The sequence below is a fragment of the Coturnix japonica genome, chromosome 1 (assembly GCF_001577835.2).
Source record: "Coturnix japonica isolate 7356 chromosome 1, Coturnix japonica 2.1, whole genome shotgun sequence".
Classification (NCBI taxonomy): domain Eukaryota; kingdom Metazoa; phylum Chordata; class Aves; order Galliformes; family Phasianidae; genus Coturnix; species Coturnix japonica.
The window spans coordinates 174309793-174321934 of record NC_029516.1 but is presented as its reverse complement, the minus strand read 5'-3'; the positions used below and the strand labels follow the sequence as shown (position 1 = coordinate 174321934).

Below are 12142 nucleotides of genomic sequence, written 5' to 3'. Positions count from 1 at the left end.
GCAGGAACTGCGCCAGCCCCGTTGGCCGAGCTGCAGCTCTGTGTCCTCTGTGCCAGCCCTCCTCCTTGGCAGGGCAGCGTGTGCCTGGTGTCACATCCCTATGGACAGCCCTGATGCTGCGTCCCTATGGATACTGCCCGGTGTCACATCCGTATGGATGGTGCTGGTCTCACATCCCCATGGACAGCCCTGGCACTGATCCCCAGGGCCATACCAGGCTCCCTCCTGCCCGTGGTTCCCAGCCCACAGGGTGCTGACAGCGGTGGAACCCCAGCAGTATCTGCCCCTTGGTGCCTCCTTTGGAGGTGACACCCCGAGGTGACACCCTGATGTGACAGCCCCGCCATGTCCTCGGCATCGCCCCCGCTGTGAGCACAGAGCAGCTGTCCCGGGTCAGGTTTCCATCGCGTGCAGTTGGAGGCAGAGCGCCCTGCGGCCGTGGGGGACGTTCCCCATCTGCTGGCATCACTTTCTGCACCACGGCTCCGATGTTGTGGTTGTCTCATGGTTAAGGCTGGTCCCTCAGGATGGAGGAGCAGAGGCGCTGCATCGCCTGCTGGCTGCTGTGCTGTATCAGCTCACGGCTGCTGCGTCGCTCTGTGGTTGCTGTTGTCACCTGGTGGATGCTGCAGGGTGCAGCTCCTATTCCTGCTGTACAATCCCTCTCATTTAAAGGACAGCTCTTGCACCAGCCCTTCCCAGATGCACCTTTGTTGCCATTGCAGAGGGCTGTGAGGGCATCCCCACCTTCCTGGCATTGGCACAGTGCTGTTGGGTGACCCATAGTGGTTTGTGCAGTGGCTCTCCCATCGATGCCCATTCTCACGGTGCTGCCAGGTCCATTGAGGACACCTATGGACACTGCATCCCATTGTGCCCTGAGGGGCAGAGGGTGTGGGGCAGCAGCGCATGGTTCATTCCCATTGAGGGCAGGGGGTCAGCAGAGGCAATGGGAGAGCGCTGCGTCTTTCCCTGCCCTGCAGATCCCCCTCCCCACTTTGAAAAGGAGCCGTTGAGGGCAGCAGAGCAGCATTGCATTGTTTTTGGTACCGCAGGAGGAAGGCACCGGGCAGGGGCACAAACCGCTGGGCTGTGGGGCTGGGGGGGGCACAACCCGGGCTGCAGCCCCCAATGGGGCCGGGGTCGGTCCATGGGTGCGGGGCTGGGCTGAGGGCTGGGGGGGGCTTGGGCCCAACTGCAGGTGTGGGGCTGCACTGCTGAGCTCGGGGCCGCTGCTGTGGGTTGGGGGGCTCCGTGACACGGCTGTGCCCCAACTGCTGTCTGCGTGCGGCCAGCAGGGCCCCATCCTGGGTACCAGCAGGGCCCCATCCCGGGTACCAGCAGGGCCCCATTCCCGGTACCCACAGTGCCCACGGGGATGTGCGGGAGGATGGAGCTCCCATCGCGGTGCCGGCCGGGTGGGTCAGGCGTTGTTAACCGTCTGTCTGTCCATCCCATGCAGAGACCTGACCCGCTGCGACTCCGAGTCATCCATCCCACACCTGATGGAGCCCCAGCGCCTGCCCAGCGCTGCTCCCAAGCTTTTGGCTGCCCGGCCCGCTCTGCTCACCCGCTCCATCGAGGATGCCGGCCCCGGGCACACCCCAAACGGAGGCAGCCGACACGTGGAGCCCCCCGGCCCGGAGCGGCCGTCCGAGAGCCCGATGGTGATGAAGAAGATGATGATGGTGAACCACGGCATGGAGAAGTCCTCCAGCCTGGGGGAGATCGGCCACCCAGCGGCCTCCAGGCACAGCCACTCGGATTCCTCGCGGTCGCACAGCCCCAGCTCCACCGACCCCGACACCCCGTCCCCCATCTCTGACTGCCGGCCCAACAGCTCCAAGAGCACCCGCATCCCGCAGCTGGCTGCCAAGAAGAGCGCAGGGGATGAGGACGGCAGCCTGACGGGCGACGAGGTCGACCCGGGCCAGAGCAAGAAAAAGTTCCCCCTAAAGATCTTCAAGAAGCCCAGGAAATAGAGGGGGAGGGCGGAGGAACCCCACGGAGCGACCCGCTGGCACCAGGGGAGCGTGCCCAGCCCCGGGCGTTGGGAGCCGCGTCCCTGCGGTGGGAGGAGATATTTAAACTTATTTATTGGCCGGGCCGGGAAGCCAGAAGGCGTCCGCTCCCCCCAAAGGCGACAGCCGCCCTGTCTCACCCCCCACCCCATCCCCACCCCCCTTCCCCCATCGCTGTAGTCCCCAGCTTTGCTGTGCATGGCTTCCAGTTATCTGCCTCCGCTCGGCCGCACGGCATTTGGGTTTTGGTTTCATTGCGGTTGGATTTTTAGTTCGATTTTTTACCTTTTCTTTTTCGGTTCTTCTGCCTCTGCCCCATATTCGGGGTGCTGGGGGTTGAGGGGACGGATGCCCTCCTGGCTCCCATTGGGCAGAGCACGCTGACCCCCCCCCCATGGCACTGTGCTGCCCCACAGCGTTATCCTGCTCGCACCCCAGCCATGCTGCCCGCTGGGGTCACTGGGGATGGGGTTGGGGCACAGCAACCTCCACTGTACACAGCTCCGTGTGTCTGCCCGAAGAGGACCAGGTTGGGCTCAGCTTCAGGGCTGGGGGCAGTGCAGATGGATGGCCGCGCTGTGGGGTGGGCTGTGTGCCCCACAAGTGTGGGTGGATGGGCTGAGCGGAGGCCCAGCGGGTGCCCAAGGCTGCTGGAGCCGCGGTCCGGCTCTGCTCAGGGCTGAGCTCTGCCCTGCCCGGCCCCACACACAGCACCGCTATGGGGGGCAGCTGCTGCCCTGGGGCTGACCCAGACCCACTGAGTGCAGAGCTGAGGGGAGGGCCGGGATGGCGGCAGCCTTTGGGGCCATGCTTTGTGCCACAGTAACATATCCACATACATCGCCAATACGGGAAGGGCTGTAAAGGTGTTTTTCGTTTGGTAGGCGGTAGTTAGACAATGACACTGATGCTTTGAGATAACTGAACCGTTTCCTCTCAATGACTTTAAGTGCCTGCAGTGCCCAATGCTGCGCTCCGGGCGCTGCTCCCGGAGGGGGGGAGGGAATAGGGGGGGGTCTGAGATCCACGGAGCGGAGCCGGCGGTGACGCCTCTGCCAACTCGGTTTCTTTTGTTTTATTTTTGGGGTCATTTCATAAAACTTTTCAATCCAATAAAGCATGTAGTCTATTTTAGCAGCAGGCGCCAGCTGTGCTCTCTAACTGCCCCACGGAGGTGTGGGATCCCAAATGGGAGGGTCGGGGCAGGCGGTGTGTGCAGGGAGAGCTGCAGTGCGGGGCTGGGTGCCCATAGGAAGGATGGATGGGCACCAGCTGCAGGCTGAGGACAGCACCCACGGGGACCCGATGGCCTTCAAGGGAGGCTCTGCCACATGGACTCATCCTCACCTGTCCCGTCCAGCAGTGTGTGGGGATGATGAGCTGCAGAACAGCCCATTGCAGCGGTGTGCTGCAGCTCCAGGCCCAGCCTGGGCCATCCAGCTCCAGGCTCAGGATGTTCACAGGGTTCTTCACGGCTCTGGCTCAGCTCTCGCTGTATGGCGGTGCGGTGAAGTCGCTGTCACTCAGGGTGATGCTGAAGGGCAATTCCATGACGGCCTCGGTGCTGGCAGCGGGCGGCCCCCAGGAGTGGAGGGGCTGCATGGCTTTATGGAAGCGCTGTGGGTGCACAAGGGTGGGTGGGTGGGTGCTGTGGGGCGGGTCGGCCTCCACACTGCACCCAAACCTCAAGGCTTCAGCCCCTTTTGTCTCTTAGTGAGGGGAGAGCATCACTGCCAGTCTGTTACTGCCCTCTGTTCCAGCAGTGGGGCAGCCCCTGCTCTACCCCCATCCCTGTTCCCACTATTCCCCATCCCAATCCCACCCCCCAGTCTGCATCCCTGTCCTTGTCCCCATTCCCACCCCGATCCCCATCCCCATCTCAAACCCATCCCTATCCCACCCTCAGCCCATCCCCACCTCCCCCCCATCCCCATCTCACCCCATCCTCCCCCCCTGCCCCATTCACACTCACATCACTCAGTGTCCCGGTCTGGTGGCAGAGGGCTATGATGGCACCAATGGGGACCTGCACACAGCTGAGGACGCCCATGCAGACCCCCAGGCTGGTGCCCCATGCTGGGAACTCGTAGCTGCCGTAGTGCAGGGGAACGCTGTACATCTCCAGGAACGTGTAGATGAGTGTGAACTGTGAGGATGGAGCAGGCAGCTGAGTGATGATGGACCCCATAGGGACCCCAAGGCCAACCCAGGCTGCCCCCTGACCAAGAGGAGCTCAGGCAGTGCCGGGCACTTACCAGCAGCAGGCAGGGGGTGAGGAAGACCCAGCACACCTTGAAGCAGCCCAGCACACGGCTGTACCATGGCGGGCAGTGGCAGATCATAGTCACGATGTCCCGGCAGAACTGCCCAATGCCTGCAGGATACGGGGGGTCACAGCCAGCCCCCACCCCAGCAGGGCTCTGTGCCGGGCACCCACAGCCTCTGTGCCCCCCCGGACATTGGGATGGTGCTGGACACTGAGCGGCCCCACATGTGGGTGGGCAGTGCTGAAACCGCTTCCCAGGGTGCAGGGAACCTCCCAGCTCCACAGAAACCCCCAGTTCAGCTCCATGGAACCCCCCAGTTCAGCTCCATTGAGACCCCCAGCTCTGCTCCATGGAACCCCCCAGTTCAGCTCCATGGAACCCCCCAGTTCAGCTCCATTGAGACCCCCAATTCTGCTCCATGAAACCCCCCCAGCTCTGCTCCATGGAACCCCCCAGTTCTGCTCCACAGAGACCCCCAACTTCACTTCCTGCAGCCCCATTTACCGTAGCAGCAGACGATGCCGACACACATGAGGAGCGTGATGATGATCAGCCCGAAGCTGGTGCTGTAGGTGTCAATGAGGGTGAACCAGAAGATGCCACCCTATGAGTGAGCAGAGTGTGGGGTCAGCACATGGGGTCCATGCAGGGTGCAGGCACAGCTTTCTGTGCCCCCAGGACATCCCCCAGGATGGGGGGCCCCACTCACCTGGGTGACGAGGAGGAGCCCCAGCAGGTAGAAGGAGAAGCAGAGCACACCCAGGAGTATCATCTTCCTCCCCCGCTCCCGCAGGGCTGGGAACTCATCCATGATGGCGGTGGTGATGGCCTCGATGTTCCCAAACTGAGGGACAGGGATGTTGGGGGGTGGGGGGTGTCAGGAACCCCCCCCTCCACCAGGATGGTCCCCACAGCATCCTCGTCCCCATGGCACTGAGCACACATGGCCTGTGCCCAGAGTCAGTGTGAGGTGGCTGCATCCCGACCCCATAACACTGGGTGCATCCCCAGCGGGGGCACACGGCTGCCTCACCTCCCTGGGTGGACCCCAACCATGGGGATGTGGCTGCATCCCACCCCATAAGCAGCCCTGCACACAGAGCCCCCCAGCCCCACATTCAGTGCATGTTTTGCCTCCTGCGTGCCAAGGTCTGGGTGTACCTGGCACCTCAAGGCCAGGCACAGGGCAGGACATGGGGCTTCCCAGTGTGACAATCACCAAAGTGTCCACTCCCAGCATGAAGAGCATCAGGAAGAAGAGGATGGACCAGAACGGGGAACCAGGCAGCAGGGAGAGAGCCTCAGGGTACGCCACGAACGCCAGCCCTGGGCCTGCGGAATGGGGACATCAGGATGAGGGAGAGCAGAGTGTAGCTCTGTACGCCCTCACACAGCACCCCGTGTCTCCAAACCCATACCAGAATCAGCGACGCTGCCCACAGGGATGTCCTTCTTCAAGGCCATGTGTCCCAGCACCGAGAAGATGGCGAAGCCAGCGAAGAAACTGGTGCAGCAGTTCCCAATGGCGATGACCAGGGTGTCCCTGCCAGGGAGAGCATCACTACCCCACATCAACGAGGATGAAGTGGGGAGCCCCAGTGGGGCCATGCATCTCTATGGACTGCACAGCCCCATTGCTGCCCCCCAGCTCCCATCTCCAGCTCACCGGACAACGTTGTTGTCAAACTTGTTGTAGGAGGCCATGGAGAGCAGCCCCCCGAAGCCAATGCCCAGCGAGTAGAAGATCTGCGAGGCCGCATCGCTCCATACCTGGGGGCATGAGGCCACGGGGGGCTGTAGGATCACACCCACCCCCCTCTGCCCCCATCTGGGGATGCCCATGGGCCTCACAGTGCCCAGCCCCAGCGTGGTGTTACCTGTGCGCTCATCAGCTTGCTCCAATCCGAGGAGAGGTAGAAGCGGATGCCATCGAGGGAGCCAGGCAGCGTGGCCCCACGGATGATGAGGACGAAGAGGATCAGGTAGGGGAACGTGGCCGTGATGTACACAACCTGCACAGGGCACAGCTCAGCCCCGCTCTGTTGGTGCAGCACCCCCCAGCCCCAGCTATGCCCCCACCCTGCTCACCTTGCCTGAGCTGCGGATGCCCCCTAACATGCAGAGGAAGACCAGGAGCCAGGCTGCCAGCAGGCACAGTGCAAGCAGCCACTGCACAGGGCCGGGGTCACCAAGGCCAGAGCTGTGTGTCACCCCCAGCACCTGCTCGCTGAGGGGTGGGGGTCAGTGGGACAGGGATGCCGAACCCCAGAGCCCCCACACTGTAGGACCGGGGGAATGGAGCCAGCTTGCTTCCACCAACTTACTTCCAGAAAGCCTCACTGGCACTGGCATGGGTGGCATTCCCTGATGCATTCTGCAAGATACCATCATCATCATCATCATCACCATCAACACCATCATCATCATCATCATCATCACCATCATCACCATCACCATCACCACCACCATCATCATCATCATCATCACCATCACCATCATCACCACCATCACCATCATCATCACCATCATCATCATCACCACCATCATCATCATCATCACCACCACCACCACCACCATCATCATCATCACCATCACCATCACCACCACCATCATCATCACCACCATCATCACCACCACCACCACCATCATCATCACCATCACCATCACCATCACCATCACCATCATCATCACCATCATCATCATCATCATCACCATCACCATCACCATCATCACCCCCTCTATCTCTCCCTGGCCCCCTCCCCAGCTGCAGGTAAAGCCTGACCCTGATGGATCCAGATCCCTGTATCCCCTGCCCCATCCCTGCTCAGGGCTGCTGACCTGGCAGAGCTCAGCATTCCGGGGGGCATCACAGGACCAGGGCAGGGGGCTGCGGAAGGACGAGCCCAGGTAGTAGAACGCCCAAGCGATGATGACGTTGTAGTAGATGGACACCAGGGAGGACACGACCAGCATCCCCACACCAACGCCTGCACCGGGGACAGGGGCTGCTCCGTGACTGCCTCAGAGGGGCTGGGTGCCGAGAGGGGCATGGGGAGAGGTGCCCCTGGTGCTGGGCATACCTTGAAGGATGGGGCAGCACTTCCAGACGGTGATGGGCCCCGCAGCCCCGTACTGCCCCAGGCTCAGCTCCATCAGGAAGAGTGGCAGCCCCACCAGGATCAGCATGAGGAAGTAGGGGATGAGGAAGACGCCTGGGGGGAGGAGAGGAGCAGTGGGTCAGCGGGTGGCCAGAGGACACAGCAGGTCCTGCAACCCCCAGGAGATGGGCACAGGGAAGGGAAAGCCCCCGGGCTGCCCAGAGAGCTGTGCGCACCCATCCCCAGCAGTTACTGCACAAGGCCATGGGTGGGGGTTTGAGCCCATGGTCTATGGGAGATGTTCCTGCCCATACAGGGTGGGTGGTATTCTAGGTCCTTTCCCACACAGCCCTGTAGGTGTGAAGCCCAAATGGCAATGTGGGCTCCTGCTGCCCATCCCAGCCCCGGGGAACGCCCAGCTGTGTGCATCACTACTTCCCCACTGCACCGCACAGAGCACAGCGTGCTGGCAGCGGAGCCACTGGGGGTGGATACAGGGATGGACACCCCACATCCCACACCCATGCCCTGAAGCAGAGCAGCACCCACAGCCCTGCCCTGGGGCCAAATTCCTCAGTAAACTCAAGGTGCAAAGCTCAACCCAGGTGCATCCACTCAGCTGCAGTATTAGGCGCATCCCCATTCCGGCACGGCACCATGGAGCCAACCTGGGCACCCTGAGCTTTGCAGTGGGGTTAAAGCAGTGGGGCCATGGGGCAGCATGGGATCTTGAGCTCCATAGCACTGCCTGAGCCCCCTGAGCACACTGAGCCCCAGTGCTGGGGCAGCACCCACCTCCTCCATTGCGGTAGCACAGGTAGGGGAAGCGCCAGACGTTGCCCAGCCCCACGCAGTAGCCCAGGCAGGAGAGCAGGAAGGTGTGTCGTCCAGCCCAGGTGTCACGGGGTGGGCTGGGGGCTGGGGGCTCTGCCCAAGGCTGGGGGGTGATCGGACCCTGTGTCTCAAAGATATTCACCTGCAGAGGGAGCAAAGAATTGGGAACGTGTGGCCAAGGTGACACCAGAGCAGAGGAGGACGGGGAGGATGGGGTGAAGAAGAAGCATCGCTGTGCACACAGTGCCAAGATAAGGGTTCTGGCTCAGGGCTGTGTGCATGGGCTGCTCTGTGCTCAGATCACATGAATGCAGGACTTGGGATGAGCAGGACAAGGGCTGGTCTGCATCACTCCTCCCTAACAATGTGATGGGCCATAGGGAAAGTGATCTGCATCCAGCTGCATGGAAAGCACTCCTTCAACCCCAAAATCCAGCACGGGCCTCCCTTTGGGCAGCAGAGCAGCTGTGAGCAGCTGTGTTTGTGGCACCATGCAGTGCTGCAGGGTGATGCTGTGGGGTGCCCCGGGATGAGGGCATTTGGGGTGCTCAGAGTCTCTGCACGCACTCCTGGCTGCTCTGGTGCAAAGTCCATGGGCACTTCCCCTCAGTGCCATTGCCAGTGTGGGGCTGTGCCCATGGGATAACAGCGTGCTGCACTGACTGTCTGGGGTGACACAAACAAACAAACTGCAGATTGCAGGAACTGTGCCATTGGGACAAGGCCACAGGGAGGGCTGTGCCCTTTGCCTGGTGCTTCATCAGAGCTGTCCGGGAAGCACAGCATGGGGATGCCCCATGTGATTACAGGAACCAGCCCAAGCATGGAACACAGGGGGTGTCTGAGCCCAGGGTGCTGCTCTTGCACTTTATACACCCACCCAATGCACCCACATCCCAGCCATGGGGTCACAGCACGACCAGAGCCATGGAGTGAAGACAGCAGGGAAAGCAGTGGGGGCTCTTCAGCCCTCTGCAGGCATCCAGGCCCCTGATGTGCATCAGCTCCTCTGTGCTCAGAGCTGGGCACAGCAGGCACAGCTGCCTGGGGAGCCCTGCACCCAGCACAACACATTATGCACTATGAGAACCTCAGCAGCTGTGCCCTATGGGGATGGGGGCACTGCTGATGGCAATGGGGGTTGCCCCAAAGGCTTCCCACCATTGAAGTGCCCAAGGGACAACGCGCTGCAGAACCCCTGTGCAATGTGAGCATCCCCAGCGCTGCTCCCAGCAGAACGCACTGGGGGGCACCCAGCCGCCATGGGGCTGAGGAGAGGGGGACCTGCACCCAATGGGACCCCAGAGCTGGGAGCAGGGTCAGGACAAGGCAGGGATACCCCCAGGGCCCCCATCCTACCGTGGGCTCCATTGGTGCGGTGGGGGCCGGGAGCCCCGTTGCGTGGAGGTGTCCGCTGTGCGGCATTTCCTTCTGCAGGGTGTGCTCACCTGTGCCAGGTACAGCTCCGCCCCATCTCGCTGTGCACCCAGGTCCTGCCGGCCCTCAGGCAGCCATGGTTGCATAGGTCACCCCATACTACTCTCCCCATAGCTGTGAGCCAAGGTGTGTGCTGGGGTGGCCGGCTGCGGCTCCAAGCCTCCATCGGGTCACGGTTTCACACTGCACTCATCGTTAACCTGGGCTGAGACACGCAGAAGAGCATCCCCGTGCCATGGTAGGAGGGCACCAGGGCACTGCGAACTTCTGACTCAGTGCAGAGGAGAGGTGATGAGCTCCCACCCTGTGCCACAGGCACGAGGGGCATAAGGAAGAGGGGAGAGTGGTAGTAGGGGGCACCTGTGTGGGATGGGAATGCGACTTGAGCTGCCCAGCATCCACTAAGCTGGTGACCCTGAACAACCACAGAACAACCAAGAAGTGGAGGATTCGAATTTTCCATCCTATTTTCTGCTCATAGAGCAGATCCCATAAGAAACCCCACAAGAGATAAGATGCTCACGACTCCCCCTGTAGCCCAGAGGCATTCAGACCGCTTGGTCCAGAGAGGGCTCTACATTGGGACAGCACAGTATAGGTCAGCTCTGGGGTGGGGTAGGATGTAAATCCCTCTATCTCCCTCTTGGTCCATCATTGTTGGCTGCAGTGTGCCAGGCTCCCAGCTCAGAGCACATAGGCAGGAGGTGGATGGTTGGACTTGACGATCTTAGTTGTCCTTTCCAACTTTAATGGCTGGATGGTTCTATGAGTTGGGAGCCACGCACTCCTCAGTAGGTCTGTGGCCTTTATCCGCAGCAGAATCAGATCTGTTGTTTCATGGCTTCACACTGCGGGACTTGGAGGTGAACCAACCTTGGTTCAGCTTTGGGTCCTGTCCCAGCTGGGTGCCATTCAATCACTGCAGCTCGAACAACCCCTGCCATGTAAACCTACAGAACCCGCGAGCACAGAAGCTCCATTGCAACCACAGCTGCCTCGGGGCTGGGTGGAGGTGCAGCGCTGTGCAGCCTCAGGAAGTCTGACTTCTCGTTGTTATATTTCCTTCCAAATCTGCCTCTTGGGCGTTGATCGTGGTTGTTCTGATCTCTGCCACAGCCAGTGCTGGAGGGGAGGAGGCCGAGGTTCCTCTGCAGCAGTTTAACCCGTGACGCACAGTCACATCCTCACTGCACCAAACAACTGCTCCACCTGCTATTGTTTTTCAAAGCAGAGAGACTAAAATGCAAAGCACCTGAGGGCAAAGATCTGCAAGCGCAGGCACAAAGCACGGCACAGCTTTAAATGAATCAAGATGCCGTGGTGCTTTTTCCTTCCGTAGGCCTTTTTCCAACCACGCAGAGAAACAAACAGCCCCCAGTTTATTTTCATTTCCTGACCAGTTCCAGATATTCCTGTGTCACCTCTCAGCAATGGGAGCTCTCTGGGTGTCCAGCCTTGTCCAGGTTGGCTGGATGATGCATGGTGGGATGGGTTGGAGCTGGGGATATTGAAGGGCTTTTCCAGCCTTCTCGATCCCATGGCTCTATGAAGTGGGGCTATGTCTACCTGGTCATTAGGGGCTCCCGTTATCACAGCACCTCAGGTGGCTGCTGGCACACACAGCACCTGGTGTATGTTAGCAGAGGAAGGCCTGATGTTAGGGTTGTGTTATGTGTACAAACCCCAGCAGTGCTTTGGGTGCTGCTGTCCTCAAGCACTGCCTGGACCCTGGGGGGGACTTGTGCAGAAGTACATGGAACTGTCATACAGCACAGGGGCAGCAGTCAGACACACAGCGCTGCCTCTCCCACTGTTTGAAGGGTGGCCACAGCCTCCTGAGACCCCAAAGGGCCTTCTGAGATCCCAAAAGGCCACCTGAGACCCCAAAGGGCCTTCTGAGATTCTAAGAGGCCTTCTGAGACCCCAAAGGGCCTTCTCAGACCCCAGAGAGCCTTCTGAGATCCTAAGGGGCCTTCACAGACCCCAAAGGGCCTTCTGAGATTTGAAAGGGCCTTCTCAGATGCCAAGAGGCCACCTGAGACCCGAAAGGGCCTTCTGAGATCCTAAGGGGCCTTCACAGACCCCAGGAGGCCTCCTGAGACCCGAAAGGGTCTTCTCAGACCCCAGAGGGCCTTCTGAGACCCCAAGAGGCCTCCTAAGACCCCAGAGGGCCTTTTCAGATCCCAAGGGGCCACCTGAGACCCCAAAGGGCCTTCTCAGACCCCAAAGAGCCTTCTGAGATCCTAAGGGGCCTTCTCAGACCCCAAAAGACCTCCTGAGATCTCAAAGGGCCTTCTGAGACCCCAGAGGCCATTCTGAAATCCAAGAGGCCTTCTGAGACCCCAGAGGGCCTTCTCAGATCCCAAGGGCCCTTCTCAGACTCCAAGAGGCCTTCTGAGACCCGAAAGGGCCATCTCAGACCCCAGGAGGCCTCCTGAAACCCCAGAGGGACTTCTCAGACCCAAAATGGCCTTCTGAGCTCCCA

At 60.8% G+C, this 12142-nt stretch overlaps 2 protein-coding genes across 9 annotated transcripts in view; one reads left to right on the top strand and one right to left on the bottom strand.

The window, feature by feature from the left end:
- The window catches only part of STIM1 (stromal interaction molecule 1), a 41184-nt gene extending 38029 nt beyond the window's left edge, over positions 1–3155 (top strand). For all 7 annotated transcript variants that reach the window (XM_032442302.1, XM_015852570.2, XM_032442304.1 and 4 more), the window contains one exon: positions 1463–3155. In XM_032442302.1, coding sequence (XP_032298193.1) covers positions 1463–1982 — 520 coding nt within the window. In that variant the 3' untranslated portion in view covers positions 1983–3155. The remainder of the gene's footprint in view (positions 1–1462) is intronic.
- Positions 3082–9798, bottom strand: LOC107308589 (sodium-dependent proline transporter-like). 2 transcript variants are annotated; one of them, XM_015852575.2, is made up of 15 exons: positions 9580–9798; positions 8182–8362; positions 7369–7500; positions 7127–7275; positions 6613–6662; positions 6377–6515; positions 6166–6300; positions 5955–6058; positions 5707–5849; positions 5508–5620; positions 4998–5132; positions 4793–4892; positions 4277–4395; positions 3994–4167; positions 3082–3638 (listed from the first exon to the last, which is right to left on the bottom strand). In XM_015852575.2, the coding sequence occupies exons 1-15, from the start codon at positions 9643–9645 to the stop codon at positions 3504–3506; spliced, it is 1875 nt and encodes a 624-aa protein (XP_015708061.1). In that variant the 5' UTR covers positions 9646–9798; the 3' UTR covers positions 3082–3503. The 2 variants fall into 2 exon arrangements, with proteins under 2 accessions (XP_015708061.1, XP_015708062.1); XM_015852576.2 differs by having other exon boundaries at positions 5707–5831; positions 9580–9724.
- Between the last annotated feature and the right edge of the window lie 2344 nt (positions 9799–12142).

Excerpts from the sequence above, each read along its gene's own strand:
- LOC107308589 (XM_015852575.2), bottom strand. The coding sequence starts at position 9,645 with ATGCCGCACAGCGGACACCTCCACGCAACGGGGCTCCCGGCCCCCACC. Across the intron at positions 6,516-6,612 it reads GCCAGTGAGGCTTTCTGGAA|CGAGCAGGTGCTGGGGGTGA; the intron begins GTAAGTTGGTGG and ends CCCACCCCTCAG. Across the intron at positions 4,893-4,997 it reads GGCTCCTCCTCGTCACCCAG|GGTGGCATCTTCTGGTTCAC; the intron begins GTGAGTGGGGCC and ends GCTCACTCATAG.